Source organism: Heterocephalus glaber, unplaced genomic scaffold (assembly GCF_053883595.1).
Source record: "Heterocephalus glaber isolate CG9 unplaced genomic scaffold, H.glaber_assembly_v1.0 deba00001733, whole genome shotgun sequence".
Classification (NCBI taxonomy): domain Eukaryota; kingdom Metazoa; phylum Chordata; class Mammalia; order Rodentia; family Bathyergidae; genus Heterocephalus; species Heterocephalus glaber.
In genome coordinates this window covers 12,876,525-12,894,424 of record NW_028258444.1, presented here as the reverse complement: position 1 = coordinate 12,894,424, position 17,900 = coordinate 12,876,525, and the positions used below count along the sequence as shown (strand labels likewise).

General features: G+C 40.3%; 1 protein-coding gene across 3 annotated transcripts in view; it reads right to left on the bottom strand.

The window, feature by feature from the left end:
* Tmem117 (transmembrane protein 117) overlaps positions 1–17,602 on the bottom strand; it is a 569,660-nt gene extending 552,058 nt beyond the window's left edge. For all 3 annotated transcript variants that reach the window (XM_087200080.1, XM_004863160.3, XM_087200081.1), the window contains exons 1-2: positions 17,464–17,602; positions 8,516–8,820 (exon numbers count right to left, since the gene is read on the bottom strand). In XM_087200080.1, coding sequence (XP_087056206.1) covers positions 8,516–8,792 — 277 coding nt within the window. In that variant the 5' untranslated portion in view covers positions 8,793–8,820; positions 17,464–17,602. The remainder of the gene's footprint in view (positions 1–8,515; positions 8,821–17,463) is intronic.
* Between the last annotated feature and the right edge of the window lie 298 nt (positions 17,603–17,900).

Sequence of the window (17,900 nt, the reverse complement as noted above, 5' to 3'; positions counted from 1 at the left end):
TCTGAGAGAACATCACAGACAGAAATTAGCCAAGTTGACAGGAAGAGGACCAAGTGTGAGAGGCATGGGACTGTGTGTGTGTGCAAAGGTACCACAGGATAGTTCTGTATGGTATGGAATGTCAAGAGACCAGGTCTGGAGTCCAGCAGAAGTAAGTCATAAGAGCTTTGGATGTCAAACAAAGGAGTTTAGATTTCATTCTAGGATAGAAGCCATTTAGCAATATAGAAAAATTATTCTAGGGCTGCGGGTTTAGCTCAGTGGTGCCACCGCCTGCCTCGCAAGTGCAAGGGCCTGAGTTTGATCCTCGGTACCAAAAAATGAATAAAGAAAGAAAGAAAGAAAGAAAGAAAGAAAGAAAGAAAGAAAAATTATTCTAAAATTCATAAGACAAAAATGGTGGAAGAGAGAACTACTAGGAGGAAATGATAAAGAGTTCCTGAACCAAGGAAGAAACAATGCCCATGAAGGCAAGGGAAGCAGAGAAGACAAGCTTGCAGTTTATTAGGAAATTGAATCAGAACTCTATTTAAATTACTCATCAAGATTTGCAGGTTATTGTGCCTTCTGTAATATCCCATATAATTTTGTAGATTTTTAGTAAAAAAGAGAAAAGGATATTTTCAAAAAGTAATGAAGTTGACATTATAGAATCATTTCAATGGTAAGCAAAAATTATGACACACTTTTGCATTATTTTTTCAAAAGCTGTACTCAATAAACCACCTCAGGTGTGGAAAACTTTTTCAGAGATATGTTACTTATGCTAATAGCAAAATTTAAACCTAAGTCATGATCAAAATATGATTTTAGTATGAATTTGTAATAGAATAAAAACAAAATGTAGGAATTACAAAACCAAGTGACCTGCCCTTATTATTACCTTACTATATGACACTCAACTAATCTTTAATAAGGCAGATAATGACTACATAGAAGAACCAAAAAGCCCTGCCAAAAGACTTCTAGACTTAATTAACAGATTCAGTAGAGTAGCTGGATACAAGGTCAACACTCAAAAATCAATAGCCTTCTTGTACACAAATAGCAGACTCACTGAGAGAGAAATTAGAGAAACAATTTCTTTCACAATAGCATCCAAAAAAATGAAATATCTAGGAATCAATCTAACAAAGGAAGCAAAAGACCTCTACAATGAAAACTACAGCACTCTGAAAAAAGAGATTGAAGAGGATATAAGAAAATGGAAAGACATCCCTTGTTCCTGGGTAGGAAGAACCAATATAAATGGCCATACTTCCAAAACTGCTATACAGATTTAATGCAATGCCAATTGAAATCCCAACAATATATTTCACAGAGCTGGAGAAAATAACTCAAAAATTCATTTGGAACCAGAAGAGACCTAGAATAACAAAAGCAATTCTAGGTAAGAGAGACATGGAAGGGGGTATCACAATCCCCAACTTGAAACTATACTACAAGGGCCAGGGATTGAGCTCAGTGGTTCTGCCGCCTGCCTTGCAAGCGCAAGGTCCCAAGTTTGATCCCTGGTACCAAAAAAAAAACAACACACAACTATACTACAAAGCCACTGTGATAAAAACAGCATGGTACTGGCAAAGAAACAGAACAAAGGATGACTGGAATACATTACAAGATGCAGAAACAACTCCAGACATACTCAGCTACCTCATCTTTGAAAAAGAAAGCCAATGATCCTCACTGGAGGAAAGATAGCCCCTTTAATAAATGGTGTTAGAAAAACTGGATTTCAACCTGCCAAAGATTAAAACTAGACCTGCATCTATCACCATGCACTGAACTAAAATCCAAATGGATTAAAGATCTAAATATTAAAACAGAAACACTAAATTGGCTGGAAGATAAGTTAGGTAGAACTCTTGAAGACACTGGCATAGGAAAAGACTTTATGAACAAAACCTCAGTAGCACGGGAACTAGAACAAAAAGTCAACAACTGGGATCTCATCTTATTAAAAAGCTTCTCCACTGCAAGAGAAACCACCAACAGAGCTAAGAGACAACCTACAACGTGGGAAGAATTTTTTACCAGCTGTACGTCAGACAAAGGACTACTATCTAGAATGTATAAAGAACTTTAAAAAATCAGACTTCCCAAATTTAAAGACCCAATACAAAAATGGGCATCTGAAGTGAACAGACATTTCTCAGACAAAGAAGTAAAAGCAGGAAATAAATATATGAAAAAATGTTCAACATCACTGGTCATCTGAGAGATGCAGGCGAAAACAACACTGAGACTCCACCTAACCACAGAAAGAAGGGCTGCTATCAAGAAATCAACCAATAACAAATGTTGGAGGGCTTGTGGGGAGAAAGGAACCTTTCTCCATTCTTGGTGGGAATGAAGACTGGTGCAATCACTGTAGAAAACAGTATGGAGATGTGGGAAATGGTAAAATTCAGCTATCTAGTTGTAAAAATAGATCACAAAAAGTTTGTTAACTAAGAGAATTAAGTCATTTCTAGGAAATCCCACAAGTCTGTTTGTTAAAAGAAGGCCAGAAAACTTTGAGGCCTTGTAAAAGTCTCACAGGAGAAAAACAGGTTTTCCTAGTTTTCTTATTTACCATTTTCTGGGATCAGAGGACCGAGACCCAATGACTCTAAGGGTGGTAAGGGAGATAGGACTCACTATGCGCATCTGTGCTGTTTATGGTGGGCCGGTGGGCTTGATTTTTGGCTAAAGTCATCCTGGTCTCTTGATACTATCTGATAAGAAGAGGGCTGCGGTGCACTCTTTGATCTACGGGATTGGTGAATGGAAACAGGGGACTTGTGAATTCTCCTGTAGCTTTTGTGAGTCACTTACAGTCACTGGTTACCATCAGAGGTGAAAATCAGAAAGACGATAGCCAGAATAACTAAGCTGCTTTCCTCCATGTATAAAAGCCTTGCTTCTTCCCTTTGTGATTGTCCAATAGTGCCAGAGGAATTAAACTGCTGTTCGTCCCCCAGGCTGTCTCCTTTTCTTTCTTTAAAAGTTGGTGCTTTCCAGGGTTCCAGGTCTCCCTCAAGAGAGACCAACGATATGGAGATACCTCAAAGAACTAGGACTAGAGGTCCCATTTGACCCAGCTATTCTTCTGCTGGGTACCTTCCCCAAATAATTAAAAGAATCATAACACAGCAATATATATGTGTACCCATGTTTATAGCAGCACAATTTGTAATAGCTAAAGCTTGGAAACAGCCCAAGTGCACATCAACTGGAGACTGGATAAAGAAGATGTGGTTTTTTAAAAAAATAAAATGGAGTACTACTCAGCCATAAAGAACAACAGACTAGAGACATTTATAGCTAAATGGATGCACATTGAGGCCATACTCTTAGGCAAAATCAATAGAACACACATGTGTTAATACCAAATAGTTTTACTATGCACAACACCATATTTGTTCAATACTTGGTGGATGAGCCAACTACTGCAACATCATTCCTACTGTTATGGCTTGTGTTTAGATGTGTTTAGCCTCATGTGGTCATAGGTGGGGCTTTTTCACAGGTGGCTGGATCTAGAGTGTGTGATTAATTCGTGGTGCAATGCTAGGATTAAGGGTCCAGGATTAAGGCTGGGTGATTACTAAATCAGACCAGTGATTGGCTTGGCACCTTCCCTAATCCTGGTAGCCTAGACAGAATATAAAAAGGGCAGAAAAAGCTGCTACAGTCCCTTGCTTCTTTTGCTACCTTCTGGCCACCATGAACTATTTCCTCTCTGCCATGCCACCCTGCCTTGGAGCCAGCCAATTATGGACTGAAACCCCTACAAACTGTAAGCTAAATAAACCTGTCTTACCTTAACTTTGGGCATTAGGCATTTTGTTTTAGCATAAGAAAAGTAACTAAGACAGAATTTGGTATCAGGAGTAGGGCTGTTACTCTGACTGTACTGACCATGTGGTTTCGGAGCGTTTGGAGCTGGCTTGTGGGAAGGGAAAGAGTTAAGAACGTTTTGGAGATGCTGGATGAAAAAGTAGAGCTGGCTTGACTTGGGTTGTACTTGATAGGAGATTCTGATGAGAGCTCAGAAGATCAGAATGCTAATACAAATGATGGCAGTAAAAACTAGGCTCAGGAGGTTTCTCTTGAGAATTAGGACTGCTTTGGTTATTGGACTCCAGAAGATGAGTGTTATGGCTTGGCAGAAAGTTTCTCTGCATTTTGCTCATGTCCAGAGACTTTGCCTGAGACTGAGAATAAGAGCAACAGACTAATTAATCTTGCAAAAAAAATTTCAAGGCGGCCTAATGTTGAGGCAGTAGTATGGCTACTGTTGGGGGCTTTTAGCCAGATTTATGTTGAGAATCAAGATCAAAGGGACCAGCAGAATGATTCAAAACATTGTGAGTTTGGCCAGAAAGTAAGCTCCAGTAAAGTTGCAGCCTGCAAAGATGGAACAGAGGAGAAATTGGTCACTGAAAAGACTAGCAAGAAAAAGCCAAGTATTTCAGAAGAAGACAACAGAAAAGATGGCTTGAGGATATCACAAGAACCAGTAGGACTCCAGCCTTTGAAACCTCAGAGTTGCAAAGGTGAAAAAATTTGCTTTGGAAAGAGAGCCCCATGTTCCAGAATAGCAGTGCCCTAGAAAATTTGTTCTTTGGGATGGGGTTCAGAGTGCTCAGCAATCCAGGCAGTCAGCCTCTACAGCTAAAAGAAAAGGAACCCTGGCTATTGCTTCAGCTGGTGGCAGACTTTGGTATCATCCATGTGGCGCTGCTTTTGGGTGCATGCAGAGTGCAAGAATTGTGGGGTTAGAAAGGCTTCTATTCAAATTTTAGAAGAAGGCCTGGAAGGCCAGGCAGTATGTCCCTGAGAGGACAGTGCGAGAAGCTGTGAGTGTGAAGCTGAAGGTGCAGTGGAGACCCCAGAGAAGTTTGGAGAAGTCAGGAACATGGATGATCTGAGGAAAACTGTAAGGAGTAAGCAGACCCAGCTAAAGAGAGAAGCCATGGGAGCTACCACCACCAGAAGTGCAGTAGGGGCAGAGCCACCCAAGTCCTTTGGGGTACACATCTTGTCACAGATTGCCTCAGATGCTGTACATGGAATTTAATGTTTACCCTGCTAGATTTTGGACTTTGGTACCATTCCTTTATATCCCCCTGTTTGTACCTTTTGAAATGGTAATGTCTATCTTGTGCCATTGAACGTTGGAAGTGTTTAACCTCCTTTTCATTTGCACAGGGGCTCATAGTTAAGAGTGCCTTAAATCTTAGAAGAGACTTTGGGCTTGGACTTTTCAGCAATGCTGAAACTGTTAGGACTTGGCAATTCTTAGAGATGAACCAGATGCCTTTTGCACAATGGGATGTGCATGAGTCTTTGGCGGGCCAGGGGGAATGCTATGGTTTGTGTCTAGATTACCCCTCAAAGTCTCATGCAGTCATAAGTGGGGCTTTTCACAAGCAGCTGAATCTAGAGTGTGTGACTGATTCAAGGTACAATGGTAGGATTAAGGGTGCAGGATTAAAGGGTGAGTGATTACTAAATCAGTCCACTGATTGTTTTGACACCCACCCTCATCTTGGTAGCCTAGATACAATATACAGGACAGGAAGAGGCTTGTCTTGCCCCTTGCTTGCTTTGCTACCTTCTGCCTGCCCTGAACTGTTTCTCCTCTGCCATGCCACCTTGCCTTGGAGCATAGACTGAAACCTCTACAAACTGTGAGCCAAATAAACCTTTTCTGGGTGTCAAGTATTTTGTCTCAGCAACAAGAAAAGTAATTAAGACACCTATATATCCTCTGTGTCAATGACATGTCTGGCCATCCTCTTTGGCATGCACACTCCAAAGACCACACCCTGGCTGGGAATTACCAATAAAGAATGACTGTACTTTTGTTGCAACAGGTCACTCAACCACACCCACCAATCCTTTCCCTTTTCCTATTTCCATGTCGCCTGTCAGTTTCATCCAAATCTTTGGTCTCTTGCCTAGGCCTTCCAGACCCACTCTCTCCCTTTGCCTCCTTTCCATGTCCAACCAGACATGTTAATTAAATCAGAACTTTGTGTTTACTTTTCATCTTTTGTTTCCAGTACAGCAAGCCTAAGCAGTCCCCACCCAGATGAATCACTCTCAAATTCTGTTCCAGATGACTGAGCTCTCGAAAAGAAAATTGCTTAATACTTCAAATTGGGCCACTTGAATTTATAGTGGCTAACTCTGATGGCCTTTAGCAATAATTCGCAACCCTTTCATTTGTCCCTAGTCAGTTCAGCTCCACACTCCCTAGAGTCATTATTTGAACACTAGGCCACTTTCTTTAACCCCAGTATCATCAAACCCTTCCACCCTTAGCTTCAGCGCTTCTTCACAGTAAAATGGAGCTTACCGTATGGGGAGACACTCCTTCCCTGCTTCTCTACTCAAACATATATTTCAAAACACCATCCTGTATCTCACTCATGCCGGTATCTAATGAACCGGGGCACTCCTCTTGTCCTTTCTTCTAAGGCCACATTTCTCCCTGTGTCCTACATGCCAGACCAAAGGGACCTTCAAAGATGTTGTCTTTCTTCAATGCTTTTAACTTATCTTCACTTCAATCTAGTTCCTTCCCCTGTAACTATAGGTAGGTCAATTAATCTCATCACCCAAATATAACCACCACCAACCAACATATTTTATTTTATATAATAAAAACAGGTGGTAATAGTTTGAGATGTAGAGATTTAGAATATATAGTATATAGACTATTATGTGTGTATACATGAATATTTATTTACTTCTCTATTCCTTAAAACACTGTCATTTATGTCTAATGAATCTCTAGACTGAAAATACCCTTATTCATCTCTGATCTTATAATTGCTAAGTCCAAAGCTCCACTGTTAAATTATCTTTCTAATGGATCCAACTGCAGCATTAAAAATTGGTTTCTTTTTCCCTCCAGCATTTATCATTTCTTAAGGTATCGTACATTCATTTGTTTAATCTCCCGCATATAGGAAATAAGTTGTTATGAGAGCAGAGAATTTGTTCGATTCACTGTCTAGAATACTGTCTGGCATGTAATAAGTGATTGCTGAATATTTGTTGAATAAATATCCACCACTTGGCCGCTTCTGTCCCTTCCCAGAAAATTCAAATTTGTCAAGCTATTCTGCCTGGGTGAATGTAAACTGATTTTCAGGATGAAAGGAGATGAATCAGGAATGATAGAGATGTAGAGACAAAGAGCATCCTGACAGAATTAAAAGCCTGCTTCTATTTATCCCAATGTCCAAAATGAATTCTATCCTAGTGATAGGGAAAAGTTTTAGAAAACTTAATAGATTGAATATTAAGGTAGTTGTAGAAGCAAACTTAAGTAATGTGTTCTTTTAAGATTTGCTTTTCCCATAACTCCTTGTTTAAGGTGATGGTTATCTGACTCTAACCCGTAACTTCATTAACCTAACAAAGTTACCATGCCAGGGTGAATTTACAATGTATATGTGCCTATCTTGTGTCTGTGACTTGTAAAAAGGAACTGGAATTGTATTTACACATCAAAGACCACTAGGGATGAGATGATGGCTAAAAAAGATATAAAAAGGGAAACGCTGAACAAAGGGGCACCATACTGACCAGACCTGTTTCTGGTGCCCCACCCCACCCCACCCCTGCTCCAGAGAAGCAACTTTATTATTTTATCTGAATCCTATGTCTCCATGTATTTCTTTCCGAGATTTCTGCAACACTAGGTCTCTGTGAAATATCTCAATATTTTTTTAGTACATTACCTTTTAACTTAATCTAATTTAGTCTCTTTTTCTGTTGTATAGTACCAAGAAGTTTCTTACAACAGTAATGTGTTGTTCTACGAATGGATTCAAAATAAAGCCAATTTCCCAAGAAAATGAAAGAAGTTAGTGTTCTAGTTCTAATTCCCTGAATGAACAATATATATAAATACATGTGCAATGATTAACATACATTAATGAAAAAAATGCAGTGTGATAAAGAAGCATTCTCTTTACAATTCACAAACTCTTTACTATATCACACTCAGGCTTTTTGGGGGGTTTTTTTGCTTTTTTTGTTTTGTTTTGTTTTTTGGAGACAGGGTCTCTTTATGTAGTTCAGGCTGGCCTTGAACTCACTATGTAGCCCATGTTGGCCTCGAACTCACAGAAATCCCCCTGCCTCAGCCTCCGGAGTGCTGGGATTATAGGCATGCACTGCCATGCCCAGCTTCAGGTTCTATTTATGAAATAAGACCTATTTTCATGTTTTTTCTAAATACAATCACACACATTCATTTATCTCTAAAGTCACATTTCAAATGAAGTTTGCCACTAATTTTACTCATGCTAATTTTCCTAGGCAGTAGAAAAAGTACAGCATTAAACACAGAATAGTTGAAGAACCTAGTTACAACAATGCAGAACAAATTAAGGCTAGGGAACAAACTGAAATGCATCCTAAATTGGCACTTAGAAATCAGGAAGTTCTCTCTTGGAGAGAGGAAATTAAATAATTAAAAACACTGCATTTCCTGCGTTATGGTACTTACCAAACAAACGCTGATGGAACAGAAATTTCCCAGCTATTAGTCCTATGAGAATGGCAAGTAGCCATAGAAGCACCTTCAGAATCCTCCAGCCAACTCCTCTAGGGTATTTATTTGTTACAAATGAAAAACAGTTTCCAACAACAATAACATTGGCTTCAGTTTGGCTGTGAGAAACTGGGTCCTCCGCAAATATTAGGAAGTTAAAGAAGATCACCAAGTAAGCCACAATCATGCGAGACCAGGGATGCTGGAAATAATACCGAAAGTCTTTACCCATCCTTCACAGCTTCAATGCCGTAGTTTACCTGTGTAAGAAAAGATACATACAGTTAGAGTGGGGAAAAAAATAGTTAAAAGAAAGAAGATAGCTCTTCCTGCTATCTGTTCAGATTTATAAAAGCTCAATAAAGAGGTATCTGAAAAAGATGGCACCTGGTCCTACTTGGGGCACCATGACACTTCTGAGATTAAGGAAGGTTAGTAGGTACCTTCCTTATCATCCAATCACACCTAGGATGAGCTGGGAATTTAGGGAAGGAGAATAAAAGAGCAGAGGAAGAGAGGGGATGTCACAGGGCAGAACATTGCCCCAAACTGGGACAATGGCTGAGACGACAAGTAGAGACGAAAATACAACATAAGATCAATGCAATACTCTCCCTCTTTTAGATTATTTTACCTCACAGTCAGAAGACAGTCATTTAAAAGTTAAAACATTACAGGGCCGGGGATTTAGCTCAGTGGTGCCGCCACCTGCCTCGCAAGTGCAAGGTCCTGAGTTCGATCTCCGGTACCAAAAAAAATGTTAAAACATTATGAAAGTAAACTAAACACATGTTAACAAAAAACTAATAATGAACATACCTAAGCCCTCACCTCAAACTTGTCATCACTTGGTAATTTGGCGGATAGACTTGCAGATTTTTTTCTACACACTGACAGGTGTGTATATGTGTGTGAGCTTTTTCCCTTCTTTTTTAGTACACATTGGCTATACAGATTAATGGGTTTCATTTTGGTAGATCTGTACATGCACATAACATACTTTGATCATTTTCACACCCCTGTACTTCTCTACCCCATCTTTGCCCCTAGTTTCATATTTTGGATGGTTTCAGTGCATACAATAGATTTTGATCATATCCACTCCCCCTATTACCCACTCTTACACCCCCTCCCCCTTATTCCCTTACTCTTGTTTAATAATAATGTCCCTTCTATTTTGTTATCTCTTTTGGGTCTACAAATTAGGGTCAATATGTGTTGTTTATCTTTCTGAGTCTGGCTTACTTCATTCAGCATGCTAATCTCCAAATCCATCCATTTTCTTGCAAATAATAAAATTTTTTTCTTTATGGCAGAATAATACTCAATTGTGTACATATACCACATTTTGTATATGACCTTTTATAAAAATGTTCATATTCTAGTTATTAAATGATTTCAACACATAAATTTTATGGAATAGCTAAGTCTATGATAGTTAACCCACATACACACAAGGAATCGGACAGCTTTGGTTTAGGGAAGTGGGGAGAAAGGGGGAGGTTTCACAAAGGAGGACCAGCCCATATTTGAGGCTGACTAGTAGGGGTTTTTCCCAGGTGCAGGCAGGGATTCTCCATGAGGCAATGGTAGTCATTTGGAAAAGCACAGAGGAATTGCATAATAGATGACATGCTGATAGCAATGAGTTTCTAGCCTGGACACGCACTGGAATCACAGCCATCTTAAATATAAATACTTAGGTCAGAAGACTTGCTCTACTCAGTTCCTCTTTCAGAGCCAGCCTGCCCATGAACCACACCAAGCTGTAACTCCCACACCGAGAGCCCTGCCTGGGTCTACCAGGGCCCGCGAATGGATAATTAAGTCTAATTCTAGGGTTCATTTTGATGAATCCATTTGGCTCTGAGACTAAGCTACATCTGTTTTTTCTGCAATAAAACTGTTGAAAGAGTAACAAAAATAATAAAGGCAATGATTTGACTGCCATTTGCCAATTCATTTTTCTTCTTTCTCCATTTATTTATGACTCAGAGAAGAAAAAGAGGGAAAAGGGACCCTTGCAAAGTCTACAGTGCTGAATATAGCAGGCTCTTTGCTGGGTGTATGTAAGCATCATTATGTCACGTTTCTCACAGTTGTTATTATCATTCCCATCTCTTCACTTTAGAGGGCATGAGCTGACACTCAAGAAAGTTTTTGTAAATCCTCCAAAGTTAGTCAGTGGGAGGAGAGCTCTCATTTGAGCCTCTGACCCTAGAGCATGAAAGCCATTCCCTTCAGGGATCCAGGTGTGCCTCAGGTACTTTCCCTTCCTGGAAGAAAAATCCAAGGTCTACTCCCCAAGTACACCATTACTCAGGTGCCTTGAGGAGGTACATTCTTCTCTATAGGCAATTATATTAATTTGTAATATATACTTTGATAGCCCAAGAAAACATATATAAGTTAAAAAGTCCTTCATAAATCCTGAACATTTAAAAAAATCCACTGATAAAACATTTTCATTCTACATACAGCTGAAGGTACAATGATTATACAACAAACCCAAAGTGCTTCTAAAACAATGGGAAGATCTGAGGATAGATTCCAAGACTCCCAAATCCCAATCCGATACTCTAGGCTGATGAATGTCTTTTTTTTGGTACCGGGGATTGAACTCCGGTCCTTGAGCCTGCTGAACAGGCGGTGGGACCACTGAGCTAAATCCCCGGCCCAAATCATTTGTTTCTGAACCTTTTTTTTTTTTTACCGGTACTGGGGATCAAACTTGGGACCTTCCACTTGCAAGGCAAGCAGCAGAACCACTGAGCTAAATCCCCAGCCCTTGATGAATGTCAATTAAACCCACAATTGAAGTTCATGAAAATGTATTGTAACTAATTTAGGAAAGCACCATAAACAAGCCAAAGGATTCATAATATAATTTAGGTAAACCAATAGTGACTGTGCTTCGGATTCCCGAGGCTTGTAAGCAATTTTGTGTCCCTTATAACCTCATGAATATTTTGAAATATCTGTTCCCAGGAGCTGCAGCTCAGGTTATTTAGGAATGGTGGCTTCACAAGATGCCTGCTTTTGTTTTGTTTTTTAAACATGAGGTTCATCACCCACTCCAGAGATCTACATGTACTGTTCTCATGTCAGAGAGCAGAGCAAGCAGAGAATAACAAAAATGAACACTTACATGTTTGCATAGCATCGTTCAATGTGTACAAATGCAAGAATGGGTCATTTGTCAACTCAATTTCAAGCAACACCTTTGAAAGTGTCCAAAAACCACGAAGACAGAATCCAGATCTACAGCTAGCCTTTAATCTTTCTAAGATACCACAGAGGTGAAAGTACTTCTTTCATTAAGATATTTCCCATCATGTTTACAGTTCATTCTTCATTTTTACCAACAGTTTCAGTGAATTAGACACTAGCAGTTTGAAACAGGGCCCTAATATTTATCACTTGATCTTTTTTATTTTATGATAAACATGGACAGTATTTACGCTTTCCCCATAATCCAAAATTAAAGTAGTATCTTCTGGGGGGTCCCAAATTTCAAATACATAATAACTTGAACAAAATATCTGCTTCTCCCCACATTATGATTTCAGACATAAGGCTGTCAAAAGTCTGCCCAGTCATCTTGGTCCCATTTTCCAGTTCCATAGGTACCTTCATTATCATCCAGAGCACCAAATCTATTTTCACTTTTGTCACCCTACAAAGCATCCTTATGATTACTGTTAATAATCTAGCACTGAAGTTTTCGAATTGACAATGCTACAGATAGTTTGCAAGTCCTTTTCATTTTAAAAGCTTCAATTCTGCAACCACAGATGAGAATGTGCTTTTATCATTGCTCTTAACATACCACAGTGCAATTTCCTGCTTATGAGTTTGTTGTCTCCCTCCCTTGATCATAAGCTCCTCAGAGAGATAAGGGCTGTTTACTTTGCAGGTGCAGTCCAGTGCTGAGCTCTGAGTGACAGTCCACAGACCTCTACTGAGCTGAGTGGTACACTCAGAAACAGAACCTCCTGCACTGGTCAGGTGAAATGAGACAAAGGCAAAGCAATACAACATTCAACCTCCACTAAGAGAAGAGGACAGCAGACAGGTCAAAGGACTGCAACGATGATTTGGCGAGTAACACCACTGACACATCCCCATACAACACCATCTCATTTCAACTACAGGCTCTGCATTGTTATCTCATCATCATCATCACTAAGGACTAACATTTACTGAACACCATATACCACTTATATTAATGAGCTCTTTCGTCCCCCAGTACTAAAGACTGAAGCCAGGAGTGCGCTACCACTGAACTACATCCCCATCCCTTTCTATTTTTTTGTTTTGAGACAAGGTCTTACTAAACTGCCATGCCAGCACTTGAAATTGCAATCCTCCTGTCTCAGTCTACCTCAATGCTGGAATTATAGGCATGTGCCACCAGGCCTAGGTTATATTAATGTGCTTTATAAGCATCTCTTTCAAATTTCATAGCAGTCCAGTGATGAAATGCTCCTACTTCACCTATTTCACAAATGCTGAAACTGAAAGTAAGAGTTTAGTAGCTTGCACAAAATAATAAAACTCATCTATATCAGAGCTGGGATTCAAATCAAAGCCATCTGGCCTCAACACTCTGTACTATGCCTTACCCACCTAAAAACATACATTCCAAAAATCTTGCTTTTACATGTTGGTTAGAAAGTTTCTGACAACAAAATCATCTGATATAAAAGAATCACAATATTTCTAGGATGGATTCGAACTGACCTTGGTAGCATGATCAGAAAGAACTGGGATGCATGCAATGAAAGGACTGCCCGAATTTTTTTTCATCTTTAAGCATCAATATAAGCAGCTGAGTTGCCACACTGTCTTTTTTTGGTACCAGGGATTGAACTCAGGACCTTGCACTTGCAAGGTAGGCGGTGGAACCACGGAGCCAAATCTCTGGCCCCTACACTGTCTTTTTTTCAACATCACTGATTTGCATTTCTGAGTTTCCAACTCAGAAGAAGACCAATCCACACCATTTATTTCCCTCTCATGAACAATGACATTTTTAAGTAGATGCCACTATCAATACCTTGAAAACCTCTTTTTCACATAATAGCAGCGATGATGATGTTGGTAACTATAGGCCGAAATTGATCATTCATAGACCTTCCTCAATGCTTTCCAATTCTAGAGGGACAAGTATTTATTTATACTAGGTACTAAGAATGTCACAAATTTTACTACAAGTCTGTATTTCAAAGGAACGCAAAGGAAAATGGAAGAGGTGTAAGGATACTCTAGAGGGGAGAATATTTTTATCAAAATTACAGAAGAAATTGTCTGGGACCAAGGTAGAGACACAGCAGTAGTCCTGTGTGGCTGAAAACAAGGTGCTGGGAGGTATCTTGTGAGAGTTAAGGATCGTTTGGGGCCAATCAAAAAAGAGTACATGAAAGTGTTAATCTATATTTTACTGAGCAGAGTCTAGCAAATCATCAAAGATTTCAGAGCAGAAGAATAATACAACCACACATAAAACGGTACGACATTCAGATTCAATTCCATAAAATCAATCATTCATTCATTTAATCAATCACTCATTCAATATTTACCAAATGCCTATTTTGTGCTAGGCAGCAGCCTATGTGCTGAGGTTACTTGCACCTACTAGGCAGTCAATAAATATTTTCTGATGGATGAATAATTGCATAAAAAGATATGTGAATGATGGATGGATAACAGACCTTGGAGAGCAGACTTAGGTGTGTGAAAATCACTCAGGATTCCATTTCAGAGACAGTAGACTGAATAATATGGTTATTAATTTTCCATATATTTGATCATTTCTTTGAGGGGAACAAACACTAAAGAGATAAAATTCAAATGCATAATATTTTAGAGATTTGATAAAGAATATTAAAGCAAGGAAAAGTAAATAGAGTGGGTCGGGAGTAGGGAATCTGTAGGTCTCACTACAAGGGAACAGCGGATGACAGACATGAAGGGAGGGTGGGAGGCAAGCAGAGATCTGCAGCAATGGTGATTCAGACTGGGAACAGAAGTTGGTAAACCTGTACTGGGTGCATACTTAGTGCATTTCTGGAAGTGCAAAGAAGCTAATATGACTAGATGAGGTGTGGATGCAGGGGAACATGACAAAAATGATGTCCAGAAGGTAGAGTTTGACTATGATCAGGCCTGAAGGCCATCTATATTTGGGCTTTTACTGTGAGTGAAACAGGAAGTAGAGTGGTGAGAAACTCAAAGTATAAATAAATTAAAAAGCAAAATAAAGGATAAATAGAAAACAGGGAGATAAGGCTTTTTGCAAATGGAAAGGGAACCAAGAGACGGAGGGAGGGAAAAGGGGAGGAAAAGGGGGTGTAGAAGGAATTAAGATGTGTTAGGCATGTGTACCAATTCCTCACAACAATGTAGTCATTATATCCTATAAACGTGTACTAATAAAAAATAAAAAGTAAGAAAAAGAAGGGCCACTTTGCTAATCAAAATACTGTGGAGAAGGGCAAGGAGCAGAAGCAGGGAAAATTAGAAAGTTGTTTCCAGGTAAGAGATGCAGTAACTAAAACTAGATACAAGTCAGGACAGTTTAAACAACTGCATTTCCAAAGACAGGAAGAGGTGAGAAGGTTAACTGATGAATTGGACATGAACATAGCCCAGCCATGGTCAAAGTCCAGACTGGAACTGAAATTCCTTGAGAAGGGAAATGTATTTCCTGAGAGGAACAGAAGTACAACAGATGTAGGCAACATATTCACGTTAAAATTATTGAGTGCGTCTTTTGTGTTACATGGTTGGAACGCACTTCTCATGTATTATCTCAATTAGTCCTTATGCTAACTATGTATTTACAAGAAATAAAGATTTAGAAATGTTATAATCTGCCCAAGGTCACACAACTACCAACTGGCAGACACAGGGACAACTACTTCCATATAACACTAAAGTTAATATTTTTAATTACTATTATCTTTACAAATGTGAAGTATAAAATATAGGATAAAGCTTCAATGGGAAAGAGGTAAGAATATACTAGGTGATGACTTGGACCTAGTAGGAACTCAATAAATATCTGCTAATAATGCATAAATAGAAGTATGAATGGTGGATATAACAGATCAGCCTTGGGAGAGAGGAAAAACACTGAAGATTCCATTCCAGAGAGTAGACTCTGTCTAATGAGAAGTTCAAATCTGTACAAGGAGAAATGATAAAAAAAAAAAAAAAAAAAAAACAGATAAATCAGATACACATGCATTTGCCTGGACCAGCCCTGAGATTAGGATAGGTCTTAGTATATTATCTTCTATTATTATATAAAGACAGACATGAAGAGAAGATGTATAGTATTTTACATAATGCAAGCACTTAAATAGGTTTTAAAAAGTGCAAATAGCTATAAAAACAGAAGTAAAGTTGGAACTCTTACTTTTAGTCCAGTACAAAAGACAGCCTTTTAAATAAAAAGCAACCTTTTAAGTCAATCAATGAAATCACCATAAGTGGCTTTGCATAGATACCAGCATGGCACTTGTGGTACCCTGACTAATTTAGAGGACCACATCCATAAATCACTTCCTAGACTTTCTCCTCACATTGTTTCACCTTTGAGTGGTTTTCTTCCCTTGTTTTTATCCTGCAGTCCTCAGAACAACAATCAAAGCAAGTTTTAAAAACAAAATCCAAAAGCAAAGTAGGCCTAGAGGTCCTCAAAGGCCAACTTTTCATTGAAATAGCAAAATACTGATAAACTCTATCATGTCATAAAACAAATCATCAATGTAACCTTTAAAAATATATAGCCCTCCTTTTCAGAAGCATGTTTATGACAAAGAATGGATTGCCATGGTAAAACTCTAACGACAATGCCAAAGAAAATAATATTTAATGAATTAAGTATAATTCATGTCTGAGGTTGCTTTAAAATGATTAATAGCTTAAATAAGCAAATTAAGACTGCAAGTATAGGTTTCTAATCACAGGGATTAGATGAAGGGTGGTCTGGGAGGGTCAAATACCTGAGTCAAAATGTCAAAATTCCTAATTCCTTTTAAACTGGGAAAATAAAAGCTATAAAGTATATCACCCATAGCGTTAAAAAGTCAATATTTTACAACAGACTTTATGGGGTTTCTTCTACTACTATATATATTCAGGAAACTGAGTGAGCTTGTTTCTGAGGACAAAACAAAACCCTAAAAGCTTCCTGGAAGTCGTTCTTGGATTTTACACAATGTACCATTTGTAATTAGGAGGGAAATGCATGGCCTTGTATTTAACATACTTTCACTCCATGCTTTTCCCTTTCAGGTTCCTACGACATATGCATACATACATACTAAAATAAGCATGTGATGTTTACTCCCAACACACACACACACACACACACACACACACACACACACACACAAAATGTTCCACAGAGGATAGAATAAATAATGGCCGCCAAAATGCTACCCTATGGGTCAAAATCACTTGTGGGCCTATGACATTGTTCAAAATAAAAATTGAAAAATACTTCCATCTGATCACTATGAAATTAGCAAACACCCAGGACTATTTTTTTTTAAGACAACACCTATGAACTGCAACCTGTTAATTTAATTAAGAGAAATGCGTTCCCTGTGTCCCTGTCCTAGGAATCACTGAGGCGAAGAAAGTTGAAGGTCCTATCCGGGGGGCCCCCTCCGCCCCGGAGCCGGGACAGGAGGCTGCGCCCTGGAGAGGCTGTGGCCGTTGGCTCCTCCGCCCTCGGCCGGCGGAGCTGGGCGTCTGCCCCCTCCTACCACCTCGCCTTGCCTCTGGACCGGCCCTGAGAAGCAGGAGAGGGGCGCGGGCGCCCAGGCCCGGCCAGGGCTGCGCTCGGTGCGGGGCGGCTCCGGGCGCCGAAGCGCGGGGCGCGTACTCACCGGGGGGTGCGCGGCCGGGCGACCGCAGTCGGACCCCGCTCGGCGCAGCCCGGAGCGCGCGGTGGCCTCGCGGGGAAGCGCGGCGACAGAGGCGGGCGGAGTTGCTGCCGCGCTGCTGCCTCCGAGCTATAAATACCGGCTCGGCCCACACGACCGCCGCCTACGCCAGCGCCACAGAGACAGAGGCAGAGGCAGAGTCGGCCGCCACGGGCCGGACGCGGGAGCGAGGGTGACGGCGCTGCGCAGGGACCGAGCTCCCGCCCAGCTGCCTGCAGCCTCCGCAGCTGGAGTCATGGCCCGCGCCGCGCCGCGCCGCACTTCCCGCCCGCAGCGCGGCCCCTCCGGCCCACAGGCTGCCCACGAACTGCCCGGGCAGCCGGCCTCTGCAGAGGTCGGAGCCGGAGGGGTGGGGGCTCCGCGCTCCGGCCCCGGTGACC